This window comes from Oryx dammah, unplaced genomic scaffold (genome assembly GCF_014754425.2).
Source record: "Oryx dammah isolate SB20612 unplaced genomic scaffold, SCBI_Odam_1.1 HiC_scaffold_10, whole genome shotgun sequence".
In the NCBI taxonomy this organism is placed as follows: Eukaryota; Metazoa; Chordata; class Mammalia; order Artiodactyla; family Bovidae; genus Oryx; species Oryx dammah.
The window spans coordinates 73136915-73153055 of NW_024070194.1; the positions used below are offsets into that span (position 1 = coordinate 73136915).

General features: G+C 39.1%; 1 protein-coding gene across 2 annotated transcripts in view; it reads right to left on the reverse strand.

The window, feature by feature from the left end:
* The window catches only part of MACROD2 (mono-ADP ribosylhydrolase 2), a 2300803-nt gene that overhangs the window by 207501 nt on the left and 2077161 nt on the right, over positions 1–16141 (reverse strand). For both annotated transcript variants that reach the window (XM_040248281.1, XM_040248280.1), the window contains exon 10: positions 202–246. In XM_040248281.1, the coding sequence (XP_040104215.1) occupies positions 202–246 (45 nt within the window). The remainder of the gene's footprint in view (positions 1–201; positions 247–16141) is intronic.

Consider the following 16141-nt stretch of genomic DNA (forward strand, 5'->3'; position numbering starts at 1 on the left):
GTTGAACATAACTGAGAGACTAACACACACCCACACACACACATATTAGCTATGAGTTAGAATGACCACTTCCTTATTTTGTAACCTTGAGTGTACATTTCTATTATGTTAGCCTTATTTTGTCTTTCTTTGAAAGATATAAGGTATACATCAACAACAAAATGATCCTTGTCTATCCACTAAGAATAAAAACATTAATACCTGAATCTTCTTTCATATCAACATCTTCTTCTTCATTATTATCATCTATTAAAAAATAAGAAAAAGAAAAACTTATATGAAAGCTAGAAATACCACTATTCTCCAATTTGACTAACAAAAAAATCAAGCTAAAGAAAACATTTAGTAGAAAAGAGTATTAAATCATGACTTTCCACTGACTTATATTATCATGCTTAATTAGGAAGAAAGTATATACATCAGAGCACAATTTAACAACTAGGGTTTACATTTCCTTTAAAAATTATTACATATTTTATAACAAAATATATACATAATAATCTGTTTCACTTATAAAAGTTATATATGGTCACTCTGGTCACTTCAATTTCTAAAAAAAAAATAAAAATCACAGATTTTAAATGTCACATTTTTTTCATTTATTAAAGGTGTGTATGCTTACCTGAAGTACCTAAGAAATGCAGGCATCACCATTTTATTGTAGGCTGACACACCATCCAACCCTTGCCCTGCACCAGGAAAAGTGCTTGTTTGCTACACGTGGAAAATGTACTTTCAAGTGTCCCTACCACTTGCTCCATTCCTACTTAAACCCTTGCATCTCGTCTTTTAGAATAAGCTCCTTTGACAGGACCCATTCAGACAGGCTTCGTCTGCCTGCTGAATGACGTATTTGTTTTTCTGAACTGTTATGTTATCATCTCCTCTCCTTATATGTTCCTCACATCCATCCAGTGCCAAATCCTATCCTATCTCCATGTTTCTTCTCCTTCACTCACATTATTGCACCCAAATCCCAACTCTCGGCGCCATTCTCTTTCTGGGTTTTTTGGTTTCCTGACTGCCCTGCTTTTCTTCCCACTTCTGACACCAATTCCCTTTACATGTAGCTGTCAAATCAGTATTAAAACACTGCTCGCATCTGATTCACAACTACTAGACAACCATTCTCTAATGAGAAAAGTCTACGTCTTTGGAGTAACACTCAAGGCCGACAATATCTGGTTCCCACCACGCTTCTCGGTTTCACACCCCTGTTCTGCTCATGCTGCCAACTACATGCATGGAAACGCTTGGCTCTTCCTTATTTTCTGAGGCTTCCTTTAGCTTCCTCCCTCCTGCCTCAGTCCTGGAAGCAATGCTTTTCTCCATTTCTGTTCACACTTATAACTCAAGGCCAAGCTAAGGCACAGTAATATCTGCTCCACTCAAATTTGAATGAATAATATTCTCTTTGGTACCTTATTTTCACTGCCTTCTGAGTATGGACTTTAAGGGCCTTTAGGGTTAGATCTGTATACTGGCTCCTCTACCCACACATTCACCAAGTATGTGTTCTTGGAGAAATTACCTAATATTCCTGGGTTTCAAGTTCATCAGCCATAAAGTGAGATAATGATAGTACCTCCTATAGAGAGTTATTGTGAGGATTAAATGAGATAATATAACATAAAAACTAGGACAGATACTGAAACATCATTTGACGCTAAGTTCAGTTCAGTTGCTCAGTAGTGTCCAACTCTGCGAACCCATAAATCACAGCACGCCAGGCCTCCCTGTACATCACAAACTCCCAGAGTTCACCCAAACTCATGTCCATCGAGTTGGTGATGCCATCCAGCCATCTCATCCTCTGTCGTCCCCTTCTCCTCATGCCCCCAATCCCTCTCAGCATCAGAGTCTTTTCCAATGAGTCAACTCTTCACATCAGGTGACCAAAGTATTGGAGTTTCAGCTTTTAGTATCAGTCCTTCCAATAAACACCCAGGACTGATCTCCTTTAGGATGGACTGGATCCTTGGATCTCCTTGCAGTCTAAGGGGCTCTCAAGAGTCTTCTCTAAAATCACAGTTCAAAAACATCAATTCTTCGGTGCTCAGCTTTCTTCACAGTCCAACTCTCACATCAATACATGACCACTGGGAAAACCATAGCCTTGACTAGACAGACCTTTGTTGGCAAATTAATGTCTCTGCTTTTTACTATGCTATCTATGTTGGTCATAACTTTCCTTCCAAGGAGTAAGCGTCTTTTAATTTCATGGCTGCAGTCACCATCTGCAGTGATTTTGGAGATCCCCAAAATAAAGTCTGACACTGTTTCCACTGTTTCCCCATCTATTTCCCATGAAGTGATGGGACCAGATGCCATGATCTTCATTTTCTGAATGTTGAGCTTTAAGCTAACTTTTTCACTCTCCTCTTTCACTTTCCCCAAGAGGCGTTTTTGTTCCTCTTCACTTTCTGCAATAAGGGTGGTGTCATATGCATATCTGAGGTTATTGATATTTCTCCTGGCAGCTTGTGCTTCTTCCAGCCCAGCATTTCTCATGATGTACTCTGCATATAAGTTAAATAAGCAGGGTGATGATATACAACCTTGACGTACTCCTTTTCCTATTTGGCACCAGTCTGTTGTTCCATGTCCAATTCTAACTGTTGCTTCCTTACTTGCATATAGGTTTCTCTAGAGGCAGGCCAGGTGGTCTGGTATTCCCATCTCTTAAAGAATTTTCCACAGTTTATAGTGATCCACAATCAAAGGCTTTGACATAGTCAATTAACCAGAAATAGATGGTTTTCTGGAATTCTCTTGCTTTCTCCATGATACAGTGGATGTTGGCAATTTGATCTCTGGTTCCTCTGCCTTTTCTAAAACCAGCTTGAACATCTGGAAGTTCATGGTTCACGTATTGCTGAAGCCTGGCTTGGAGAATTTTGAGTATTACTTTACTAGCACGTGAGATGAGTGCAATTGTGCGGTAGTTTGAGCATTCTTTGGCATTGCCTTTCTTTGGGACTGGAATGAAAGCTGAGCTTTTCCAGTCCTGTGGCCACTGCTGACTTTTCCAAATTTGCTGGCATATTGAGTGCAGCACTTTCACAGCATCATCTTCCAGGATATGAAATAGCTCAACTGGAATTCCATCACCTCCACTAGCTTTGTTCGTAGTGATGCTTTCTAAGGCCCACTTGACTTCACATTCCAAGATGTCTAGCTCTAGGTGAGCAATCACACCATTGTGATTATCTGGGTCATGAAGATCTTTTTTGTACAGTTCTTCTGTGTATTCTTGCCACCTCTTCTTAATATCGTCTGCTTTTGTTAGGTCCATACCATTTCTGTCCTTTATCGAGCCCATCTTTGCATTCAATGTTCCCTTGGTATCTCTAATTTTCTTGAAGAGATCTCTAGTCTTTCCCATTCTGTTGTTTTCCTCTATTTCTTTGCATTGATCACTGAGGAATACTTTCTTATCTCTCCTTGCTATTCTTTGGAACTCTGCATTCAAATGGGTATATCTTTCCTTTTCTCCTCTGCTTTTCTTCTTTTCAGTTATTTGTAAGGCCTCCCTAGATAGCCATTTTGGCTTTTTGCATTTCTTTTTCTTGGGGATGATCTTGATCCCTGCCTCCTGTACAATGGCATGAACCTCCGTCCATAGTTCTTCAGGCACTCTGTCTATCAGATCTAGTCCCTTAAATCTATTTTTCACTTCCACTGTATAGTCATAAGGGATTTGATTTAGATCATACCTGAATGGTCTAGTGGTTTTCTCCACTTTCTTCAATTTCAGTCTGAATTTGGCAATAAGGAGTTCATGATCTGAGGCACAGTCAGCTCCTGGTCTTGTTTTTGCTGACTGTATAGAGCTTCTCCATCTTTGGCTGCAAAGAATATAGTCAATCTGATTTCAGTGTTGACCACCTGGTGATGTCCACGTGTAGAGTCTTCTCTTGTGTTGTTGGAAGAGGGTGTTTGCTATTACTAGTGCATTTTCTTGGCAAAACTCTATTAGCCTTTGCCCTGCTTCATTCCGTATTCCAAGGCTAAGTATTAGCTATTTTACCATCAAATCCCACAGCCTAGTAACTCGTAAACTATCTGTTTTCCATAGGCCCAACTCTAGATCATAAATCCTACAAAGATAAAGAACATCTGTGTTCTTTTGTCTCCCATGGGACCTAATCCAATTGCTTATACATTGGAATCAACAAAGAAATTTCTGCTGAATTAAATTTTTGTGATTTTTGTTTGGTTTTTATCTCATTTTTTATTAGCCAAACTGAGAATTCCTAGTTTATACTTACTAAGTGTTTCCTGTATATCAGGACAGCATGTATTTAGAAGACGGTCTGTAAGAAAAGGGACTCAGTCAAGATTTGCAAATTCCTAGCCAGATTTCTTCAATATGCCATTCCTCAAAGTTTTAATTATTAATGAAGATTAGAGATATAATAGCAGAAGTGGAAAATGCATTTAATTTGAAGTGTTACACAGATAATTCTTGATGGCCACAGTTACATTTCAAAGAAGCAAAATTTCTTTCATACAGATAGTTAGAAACAGTTGTGATTTTCTACGTAATTTCTTTTTTTCATTCTTTTTATGAATATAATTTTAGGAGGAAGAATAGCTATTTCTTGGAAATGTGGTTTTCTAACCAAATGGTTACCTAAATTCTACAAAGTAAACTCTTCACAGACTTTTTTCTAAACTTAATGTATTAAAATAGAATTTGATTTTCCGAAGCTGCCTAAAATATATAGAATCATCTCTATGACAACAGACCCTCTGGAATCTCAGAGTGGGATGGAAAAGACTATATTTTCTAGGGGAAAATAAAGGAAATGTCAAAGATCTCTCTGATTTCTCCCCTTGTATTCATTTGTCCTTCTGACAAACACTAATTGGTAGCCTGGTATGTGCAAGGCTTGTGTTTGGTGAAATAGAAAACACTGAAATAAACCAGACACTTAAAACCTTATCTAGAAACTTATCAAGAGTAAGGAAACTAAGACATGCAGAGAAATTCAAATATATGATGCAGAGCAGTCATTGCCATTACAAAGGTGCCAGAGGAGGGATAGAGGCTTCTAGTCAAGGCTACTGGGAAGGGTTCTCAGAAAATGTGACCTCAGAGCTGATATTTGAAAATAGACTCTATCGACAGCATAGGGATGATAAAATTACCATTCTTCTAGAGTTGGTAATACATGTAAAGTCCTTATACAGAAGGAACATTTAATAAATACTGGCTGTCACTGTCGTCATATCATTATTATTACTACATGTACTACCTAACCATTTACTGGCCAATACTGTGTGCCAGAACCATGGGAGGCTTAGGAGATACAAGATGACACTCCCCTCCCTCAAAGACCTCACAAAGAAGTGGGTGGCATAGGAAAGCAAAACCAGAAAGCAAGAGAGTTGGAAGCCTTGTATGCAAATCCTGCCAGTCACTTTGTAAAAGGCTGCCCTGGAGGGGAGGGTAATTCCATGACATTTCTCACTCCCCTGCTGGTGTAAAGATTTCCACTTGAATTTTATTTCAAGTCTGCTTTTGGAGTCGGGGGTTGCATATTCAAAGGAAGACAAGGTTAATGGAGCTCAAGCAAAGGGAAATGTAGCTAAAAACACTTGGACGTGAACAGTCAAGATGCTTTGAAGGCAATAAAACTAGCTCTGAATGGCTGAAGGGAGAATTTACAAAACTCTGGATAAAGTGATCCATTCTACTATTGAAGGGTCTTCTCTTGTCCATGCTGAATATGGTAGTTAATTTTATGTATCAACATGACTGGACCATAGAGTGCCCAGACATTTGCTGAACACTATTCTGAGAGTGTCTGGCAGGAGGATTCTGGATGAAATTAACATTTGAATCAATAGACTGAGTAAAGCAGATTGTCTCCCCATGGATTTCATCCAGTCTGGTAGGCTGACACTCCCACAAGTAAGAGGGGACTCTTTCTGCCAGACTACCTATCTCTGTGCTGAGACACTGAATATCTTGTGTCTTTGACCTCAAACTGGAACAAGGGCTCTTCCTGGGTCTCAAGCATGTCAGCATCTGAATTGAAACTACCCTATCGACCCTCCTGGTTCTCAAGCTCGCCCACCACAGATCTTGGGACTTGTTAGCCTTCATAACTGTGGGAGCCATTTCTTTATAATACATCTCTTTCCATATCTATACTCTTGGTTCTGTTTCTCTGAAGAATCTTGATTACTACACAAGGTTGAAGCACTTAAAGTGTATCCTGAGACCCAAACAACTTTAAGCAGAGAAGTAACATACCATCCATTGAGTGACAACTTATTTTTTTATGAGAGAAATTTACTTTAAACATGCCTTCATATTTTGGTATTCTTGTTAAACTCAAGCAAGAGTACTTTGGTCTGCAAAGCACCTAATGTGCTGTTACTTATTAATGAAATCCAGTTTAGTACAAAATACATTATTCTACATAATGTGCTCACTGGAGCCATATTTATTCAACACATTTCTAGCAATAATTTTTTTTCAAACAAAAGCTGGAACCAAAAGACAATGTATAAAAGAAGATGATAGCCTATGGAGATGGGAGTGATGCCATTCAAACTTGGAAAGAAGTTAAGACATGTTTGGAGGGTGGGCAGAGAGCTGCCCTTTTTAACAGTTCTTCAAGCATCCTACTTCTTTGTTAGAGGACAAAAATAAAATATAAGGTTCTCAGCCAAAGTGATACCATTTCAAAATAGAGAGCAATCCATCAGCTGGTATTATTCGGTATGTTCAGAAACGCCAACTCCAGAAAATCCCCTTTCCTTCCTCTGCCAGGGCTTCCCCGGTAGCTCAGTTGGTGAAGAATCCATTTGCAATGCGGAGACTTGGGTTCAATCCCTGGGTTGGGAAGATCCCCTGGAGAAGGGAACTGCTACCCACTCCAGTATTCTGGCCTGGAGAATTCCATGGACTGTATAGTCCATGAGGTCGCAAAGAGTCGGACACGCCGAGTGATTTTCACTTCACTTCCTCTGCCAAGGGCACCCAGAGACTAAGGCTCAGTTTCATCTTAAGGGGGGCCTCTTTGATATGAATTTCATAATGGATATAATTTTTATTCACTTCACTGTCAGATTAACCTGTTGAATTCGTCACAGAAAGTACAAATATGACTAAAGTTCTTATTTAGATCAAATACTGAAAAACAACTAGTTTTCAGTAACACCTAGCTTTATACACTTCAGAAGCCCCTTCATAAGGAAGCATTTTACCTACTTTAACAGCTATCTACTTTATCTTTTATGGGAGATTGAGTTAATATGAAAGATTGTTGGCTTAAAGATATCTGTCTTTGGAGAAGGTAAATAGTAACAAACGGTCCCACGCTTCCTTGAAAAACAAAGTATACCACAGGTTTTGCAATGACTTAGGGTTTGCCTCTTACTTCTCTACTTACCTAGAGTTCCCATAATTAATGCAGTCTTTGAGGGAAGTAAAAAGAAAACAAACAAACAGACAAACTACAAAACCCCACAGAACTTCAGTCTAAAGTGCGGTCTCTGGACCAGCAGCATCATTGGCATTATCATCTGATAACTTGTTAGAATTGCAAGTTCTTAGGTCCCATTAAAGATCAGAAGTTCTCAGGGAGGGATCTACCACTCTGTGTTTTAATAAGCCCTCCAGGTAAGCTGATATTCCAAAGTACTATTTGTGCATTGGAGGAAAATCTTTCGAAAGCAGTAGCTGCCTCACTTTACATCCAAGCTAAGCTAACCAATACTGATGCTGGTAAGGGATGCCCAAACCACATGGTTTCTGGGAGCAAGAAACCGTTCTTCTCCTCATAAGATAACATGTGCTTGAAATCGCCCAGCTAACACGTAGCTGGAAGGCATGGTTATCATGGTCCATGGCCAGGACCCTCAGACTGGCTGAGGGACATGTGCATGGACGGATGTGTACATGTCCACTGAAGCTCCAGCTTCATTCAAAGAGACCTGTGGGTTGCATGGACAAAGGAGTGTTTAACAAAGGAAAGTTACCCTCATGGACTATTAAGGCAGCCTCTCCACTCCCAGGCAGCGGGTGGGTGGAGGTGGGGGAAAACGAATGACAGGCACGTGAAATAGATAACACAACACTGTAGTCAAAACTTCAGGGACACCTCCGCATATGGGCAAGTCTGTAAAGCAGAACAATTACAGTGATCTCGGCTTTTATTTTATGTGCACCCAAGTCCTCTCTCCTAAGGCTTAATTTTCACACCACAGGCTTTTTATTTATCCTTTATTTTTAAAATAATTCATTATCCACGGCTTCTAGGAGCAATTTGCATTTGCAGAGAAAGGAGACAGCATTAGCAAAAACACAGTGCTCCAAACTTTTCAGGATTTCCATGAAGTAGGAAAGATAAAGGTATCCTCATGGCTTCTTGAGAAACTTGACAAAGCAGAAACTGAAAGCAAGGAAAGACTGATAAAGATGAATTCCTTACAGAGTGAGTATCTTGCATTACATTGGAAACCGGGGCCCCCTGGATCTAACAAATTGCTAAATTTACTTTATGGAAGGTCACTGAGAGGGCCAGGAGATGTTTGGGAACGCATGTACACCTGTTGTGGATTCATGTCAATGTATGGCAAAACCAATACAGAATTGTAAAGTAAAATAAATAAATAAATAAATAAAATAAAAAAATTTAAAAAAAAGAAAAAAGTAACTGCTTTCTGGTCAGAATAAAAAAAAAAAAAGTCAAAACATTTTTTTCTCTTTCCCCCACCTGCTCATTGGCCTAGAGGAGCATTCAAATCTCATTCATTTATAAATAAATCAATAAGTAAAAGGCATTGCTCAAAAAACTGCATGGTTCTGCTGTTCCTGGCTTGGACAACTAGGTACATGATGGTACCAATCCCTGAGATATGGGGTTCAGGAGTGGGGTGATGGGGAAGGGGAGACTGTGGATTTAGTTTTAGATGTGTTGAGTGAGAGATGCTGAGGAACTCTTGGCTGGAGATGGCCATGTGCAGTGAGGATACAGATAGAAGTGGAGACAGAAGGGTCAACAGGTTATAAAGGATGCCCAGGCTGGTGAGATAAAGGCTGCAAAGGGTCACATGGAATCACGCGATCAAATATTCACTGGTTTCAATAACCACACTCCATCCATCCAACAGGTTTTGATAACCTCCACAAGGACAGCGGCTGTAGCAGGGTAGAGAGAACCGCATGATTGCTGTGGACTGCTGAGTGAATAGCAAGTGCAGGAGATAGACACTTTTTCAGAGATATTTGGCTGAGATCCCACTCCTGGGCATGTACTTGGGCAAAACTATCATTCAAAAAGATACATGCAACCCAAAGATCATAGCAGCACCATTTACAACAGCCCACACATGGAAACAACCTAAATTTCCATCACCGGATGAATGAAATACTGTGTTGTGCTGTGCTTAGTCACTCGGTCATGTCTGACTCTTTGTGACCCTATGGACTATAGCCTGCTAGGCTCCTCTGTCCATGGGATTCTTCAGGCAAGAATAGTAGCCTGGGTTGCCACACCCTCCACCAGGGGATCTTCTCAACCCAGGGATTGAACCCAGGTATCCCACATTGCAGGTGGATTCTTTACTGTTTGAGCCACCAGAGAAGCCCATGAATACTGGAGTGGGTAGCCTATCTCTTCTCCAGGAGATCTTCCTGACTCAGGAATCGAACTGGGGGTCTCCTGAATGAAACACTGCTGCTGCTGCTGCTAAGTTGTTTGTCGTGTCCGATTCTGTGCAACCCTATAGACGGCAGCCCACCAGGCTCCTCCATCCATGGGATTCTCCAGGCAAGAGTACTGGAGTGGGGTGCCATTGCCTACACAGCCATAAAAAAAAGAAAAAATGCCATTTACAGCCACATGGACAGACCAAGTCAGACAGAGAAAGGTAGATACCATATGATATCACTTACATGTGGAATCTAAAATATAACACAAATGAATTTATCTGAAAAAGACTCACAGGCCTAGGAAAGAGACTTGTGGTTGCCAAAGGGAATGAGAAGTGGGGGAGGGGTGGAGTGAGAATTTGGCATTAGCAGATGCAAACTATTATATATTGAATAGACAGACAACAAGGCCCTCTGAATAGCACAGGGAACTATATTCAACATCCTATAATAAAGAATATGAAAAATAATATATGTATATGCATAACTAAATCACTTTGCTGTACAGCAGAAATGAACACAACTTTGTAAATCAATTGCCCTTCAATAAAATAAATTTAAAAAGAAGATGTGGCTATGGGCATAAGTCGGGTCTACACATATGGTGTCATGTAGGTTGGAGGATTTTCACCTACCCTATTGTTTATTCTTACTTCTGTGTCTTATTAGAAATTATTTCATTTATACACTATTCTCATAAGTTATTGTTACTTTTCCCACATCTGCCTCAATGTTTTCAACTATACAGCAGAAACTAGTCTACCCAGGATGTTTGAGGAGTCTTTCTAAAGCACCTTGTAGGGGTTTTTTGTACAGATGCCTACAGCATCCGCCCTTCTCTTTTATCAGAACTCCCTAATGAGATCAAACTCTGCTTAGTCAAGGCCTGTGTCCTTAGGTCTTTATTTGTTCTGCTGTTTATCAGCATTTGCTACACACACTGCACATTCTTCCCCTTTGAAGAGACCGATTACTTTCTGTCTAGGCCTGCTGCTTGTTCCTGCATTCGGGTTGCTTGGTTACAGCAACACTTCACTGGATTTTCATTGAAGGCAAAATGTGTTTGTAGCTTTTGGGGCCCATCAAGTGGAAATGGTTAGCAGCCCATTTCCTAAGAAGGCAGTCAACTCCTTTACGCACATTACAGAAAGCAGGTCTTGAATAATTCTAAGCATCAATGCGACCCACACATTAAAAGTGTACAAATGAGCACAAAAGTGCCAAGTCCCTGTAAATATTCATAATTAAAGAAAACGTTGAGTTCTTTCACTCTGTAGCTTTTTCTAGGCACTGAATGTGCCATTTTAAATAAAAACAATGTGCAATTCAGACCGGGTCAACAGTTTGCTTGAGTTCCCTTTACTTATTCAAAGACAACTGATAGATTAGTTTACTGGTGCTGCTGTAAAAAATTTCTACATACTTAGTGCCTTACAACAATGCAAAATGATTGTTACAGTCCTGTGGATGAAAAGTCAGACGTGGACTTAACTGGGTTAAGCGAGGTGTTGGCAGGGCTGCAATCCTTTCTGTGGGCTCTAGAAGAGGATCTGTACCTTCACCCTTGCAGCTGCTGAAGACCACAAACACTCCTCAGCTCGTGGCCCCCTCTGCATCACAACAGCCAGCAAGGCTGAATCTCCCTGAACATTATTCCACAGTCATGGCTCCCTCAGACTCTCTTCTTTCTGTTTCCTTCTCCCAGATTTTAAGGACCCTTGTGATTACACTGGCCCACTCAGATAAGTCAGGATAAGATCCCTATTTTAAGATCAGCTAATCAGCAGTCCTGATTTCATTTGCAATCTGATCTCCCCTCTGCAACGTTAACCTATTTACAGATTCTGGGGTTGAACGCATCTTTGGGGGGTTTAAGGCATCATTCCTCCTCCCACACCTAGTAAATCAGGAAGCAGATGGCTTTGCATACAAAGTATCTGGGGAGTAAAACTAAGAATGACTCCATTTAGACATAGTGATTTCCTATGGGATCAAGTACCTAGGCTTACAATCAAGGTCTTTCCTGAGTTTTTAATTTTCAACTTCATTCTCTTGTATAAAAAGTTTCTTCTTTGCTTTCTTTTCTTCAGTCTTCATTCTTTCTTTCATCTCCCCCTCTCCCTTCTTTCCATTCTCCACCCTCCTCTTTTTCACATTTCCTTTCATCTTTCTTTTGTCTTTATGCCTACCTTTCCTCATTGTTTTGGTCATAAAGAATAGCTAACTAACATCACAAAGACAGATGACTAACTGGGGAGCTACTTGCAACATACATTTGAAAAGATTAATAGCTTTAATATACAAATTGTTCTTACAAATCAATAAGGATAAATATGCAATAGGCAGTATAAATGTGTACAAGCTTTGATTAGCCATTTCACATAGGATGTTTAGAGCTATAATAAACAGCTGAAAAAGGGATTAGCTATACTATTAATAAAAGAAATGCACTTTGTTATCCATTAATTAGCTTAATTCATGTATAAAATTGATAACATGAGAATGTATACCACTTGGAAGAGTAAGGAAATAGTAAACTCTTAAATACTGCTTATGAGAATATAAATTCTGTGCAATGGACTGAATGTTTGTGCTCCCCCAAAATTCATATTTTGAAATCCTAGCCCCCAGTGAGATGGTATTAGGAGGTAAGACTTTGGAAGATAATTAACAATGAAGGTGCACCTCTCATGAATGGGATCCATGCCCTCATAACAGGAATTCCAGAAAGCTCCCCTTCCACCACATGAGGACACAATGAGAACACACACAGCCACCTGCAACTCAGAAGTGGATCCTCACCAGAACCTGGCCATGCTGGCACTATGGTCTCACAATTCCAGCCTCCAGAACTGTGAGAGATAAATTTCTGTTGTTTATGAGCCTCTGTTGACGGATTTTTGTTACAATAGCCTGAAAGGACATTAGCCTGAAAGGCTGTTCAATGTGAGGTGTCAATGTTCACATTTTTGCCCCTGGGAATGGTGACTCCTGAGTACACGCCATTCATTCACAGGCTTGTAAACACAAAGGCCAATTTGACGATTACTATCAGAAGCATCTTAATTTTTTATGCATTTTGAAAAAGTAATACTCCTTCTAGAAAAGTATTCTAAAAAAATTGTGGATATATGCCAATGTTTACCTATAAAGATGTGCTTCTATAAGTGTCATTCATCAACAAATAGAGAATAATTTGCAATGATATTTTCACAGTTCAACAATATGATTCTGGGTAAACATTGGGTTCATTAACATTATGTTACAGAATATATAATGACATGAAAAAATGTTCATGATCTGTGGTATCTGACACACCGTGAGTTATAAGACTGCATTTTTGGTTGTTTCCATTTTGCATTTTAAAAGACCTAAAGGATAAACAATGAAATCTAATTCATCTCTGAACTATAGGATAAAAAATTATTTGTATTTTTTTCTTTTGGATTCTCTACTTTTGTTTTTTACTACAAATCTGTGTTACTTTTATATTACAATAAGAAGTTATATATATATATTATTTTCTAGAAGCTATATATATTTTAAAACATGGTCCATGACTGAAATGCCTCCTTTTAAAATTATAAGAAGAAGTAAACAGGCATATTTTAAATGCATAATCCTTGGTCTAGACATCTCTCTGAATATTCATTTACACTGTTATTCATTCTGTTTGGAAATGTCCCATTACTGCTTGTGCCCAGGACAAAAGTGAAGCGTGGAGAGATTAAACAACCTACACAAAGCCCCACAGTTCTGAGGTGGCTGTCTCAGGAACAGGGACTGTTTGTGATGACAAGCCTAGAGGTGTTCTTCCAACAAGCAGATGGCTTTGACTACGTACCAAGCTCTTCACTCATTATTAGTTAGGTTGTTCAGATCTTCACCATGCCTATCACCAACAAGGCCTTCAAACCTGGCCTTCTGGCCACTGTGTTGATATGGCAAGAGTAAAGTAAACCATAGCAGATCATGGTGCCCAGTGCTTCACTGATGTTGGAAAACAGATGACTGGGGAGCAGATAAGAAGAGGAAGGAAAAGGACATGTGGGAATGCCCTGTGGCTGGAGGCATGTTTAGCGCTTCAGAAACTCTAGCGCTATTACAGCAAACAGATAACATATGACTTTCTTAGCAGAAAGTCTAGCTTTGAACAATTGCCCACATTTTCAGAATTGTTATGGGAAGAAGTGTTGCATAGCACAAAGGATTTCAGGTTAGAAATACCCATCTACATGATTTTGGGCAATCAGTTGAGCTTTCTTCAGTGTCCTGTTCATTGTTATCTCCCCCAAACCAGTTGATGAACCTATGCCATAGGATTCTTGTTGGAAGGCCAGTCTCTAGTTAGGAATGAAATAACCCTTCTTAATCCCACTGAAAGGCTTACTCTCAGGCCCAACTAGCTATTACGTGGTGACGGGTGTCAACATTTCTGAGTCAAGGATTCACACATTTGATAGAAGCATCTTACTTTTTTCCCCTGATTCTCCCATCTGAACTGCCCTTCTTCCTCTGTCTCTTACACAACATTCGACATCACACCTCTGCTCCTGCTCATTTTTTTTTTTTTTTTTTGGCTGTGCCACACAGCTTGAGGGATCTTAGTTCCTCACCAGGGGTTGAACCCATGCCCTCAGCCGTGAAAGCATGAATCCTAACTCCTGGACCACCAGGGAACTCCCTTCTGTTCATTTCTTAAAGCTCACTGAAGGTGCTAGAATCTTCATGAAACTTAGCTTAACCACTCTGGTCCTCATACATATTTGCCTCAGAATTCCTGGTACTATGACTGTATCAGTGTTGTACTTGATTATTTGCTGATGTTGTCTTCCAACTGTTCTATATAGTACTTGCTACTTCAGTCATCTTATGAGAACTTGTATTTTAAATGCAATAGTGATCAAAGTCTTGGGCACATAGGAGGCATATAATACTGATGGTGTATGAGAAAAACTTATGAGTGAGAAGGGAGATGATAAAGAGGTTGGGTGAATACAGTCAAACCCTTGGTATCTGAAGGAGATCGGTTCTAGGAATCTTAGGCAGATACCCAAATCCAGGGATGCTCAAGTCCTTTGTACAAAATGGCATATTACTTGCATGTAACCTATACCTGTCCCCTCATATACTTTAAATCATTCCTAGAATACTGATAATACCTAATACCATGTAAATGCTATGTAAATGCTTAGCATGTAGCAAATTCAAGTTTTGCTTTGAAGGACTTGCTAAAATTTTTTAATATATATATATTTAAAAAGGTTGGTTGAATCTACAGATATGAAAGCTGTGAATATGAAGGGCTGTCTGTACTTTTTTCTTCTTAGCTTTGGAAGTATAAATTCAGGTATAAATTTTAAAAAATCATGTTCATTTGTCAGAGTATATAATTTTAGAAAGATATTTTTGGAGAAATATTCTTCCCTTATGACAAAAAATATATGAAGAGAAGTGCCGTTTCTTTATCTAGATTAGGATTTCTGGAAAAAAAAAATCTTTTACTTGAGTGAAAAGTAAAAGTCAATCAGTCATGTCCAACTCTTTGTGACCCCATGGAATTTGTATAGTCCATGGAATTGTCCAGGCCAAAATACTGGAGTGGGTAGCCTTTCCCTTCTCTATGGGACCTTCTTAACCCAGGGATCAAACCCAGGTCTCCTGCATTGCAGGCAGATTATTTACCAGCTGAGCCACGAGAGAAGCCCAAGAATATTGGAGTGGGAAGCCTATCCCTTTTCCAGTGGATCTTCCTGACCCAGGGATCAAACCAGGGCCTTCTGCATTGCTGGTGGATTCTTTACCAACTGAGCTATTTGTTTCAGCTTAAAAGGTCATGGTAGCTTTTTGTTAGTTTAATGAACAGCTACTATATATATTTTGAAAATTTCCAGATTATGGAAGTACAACAGAATATCAGAAGGTCTCTATTCGCTCCAAATTTACCTTTCCATTGATGAGACAAGACAAAGGTTAGAAAAGAAATCATAACATAAAAATTCAGCTGAAGACAAACTGCAAGAATGTATATAATTTAGACACAGATAAATGACAGAAACACATGGTCAGGAAAATTAATGAAAGATGTATTTGTATCAATACAATTTAATTTATATTTGGAAGTCTATAAGGAGGTTGAAATAACTGGAACCTGATTGAGAAGATCTTGACTTGTGTTTAGAAAATAATAGGCATATGTTAAAAGATATGACAATTCTCATAAAAATTTATATTTGGGGTTTCCTTTATGATGATCTGTATGAAAGAAGGGAAAAAGCATGAAACCTAAATATGTCTGCACACTCAAATAAAATAAATTAATAATATGTCTGTCAATATTTGAATAAAACCTATGCAATTTGGGCAACCACTGACTGTCATCTGTTTAATTTTTAGCAGGTTGCCAATGTAGAGTTCTCAAATCTGACTTATGCTTTGACTTTTTCATTCAAATGGTTTTGTATTATA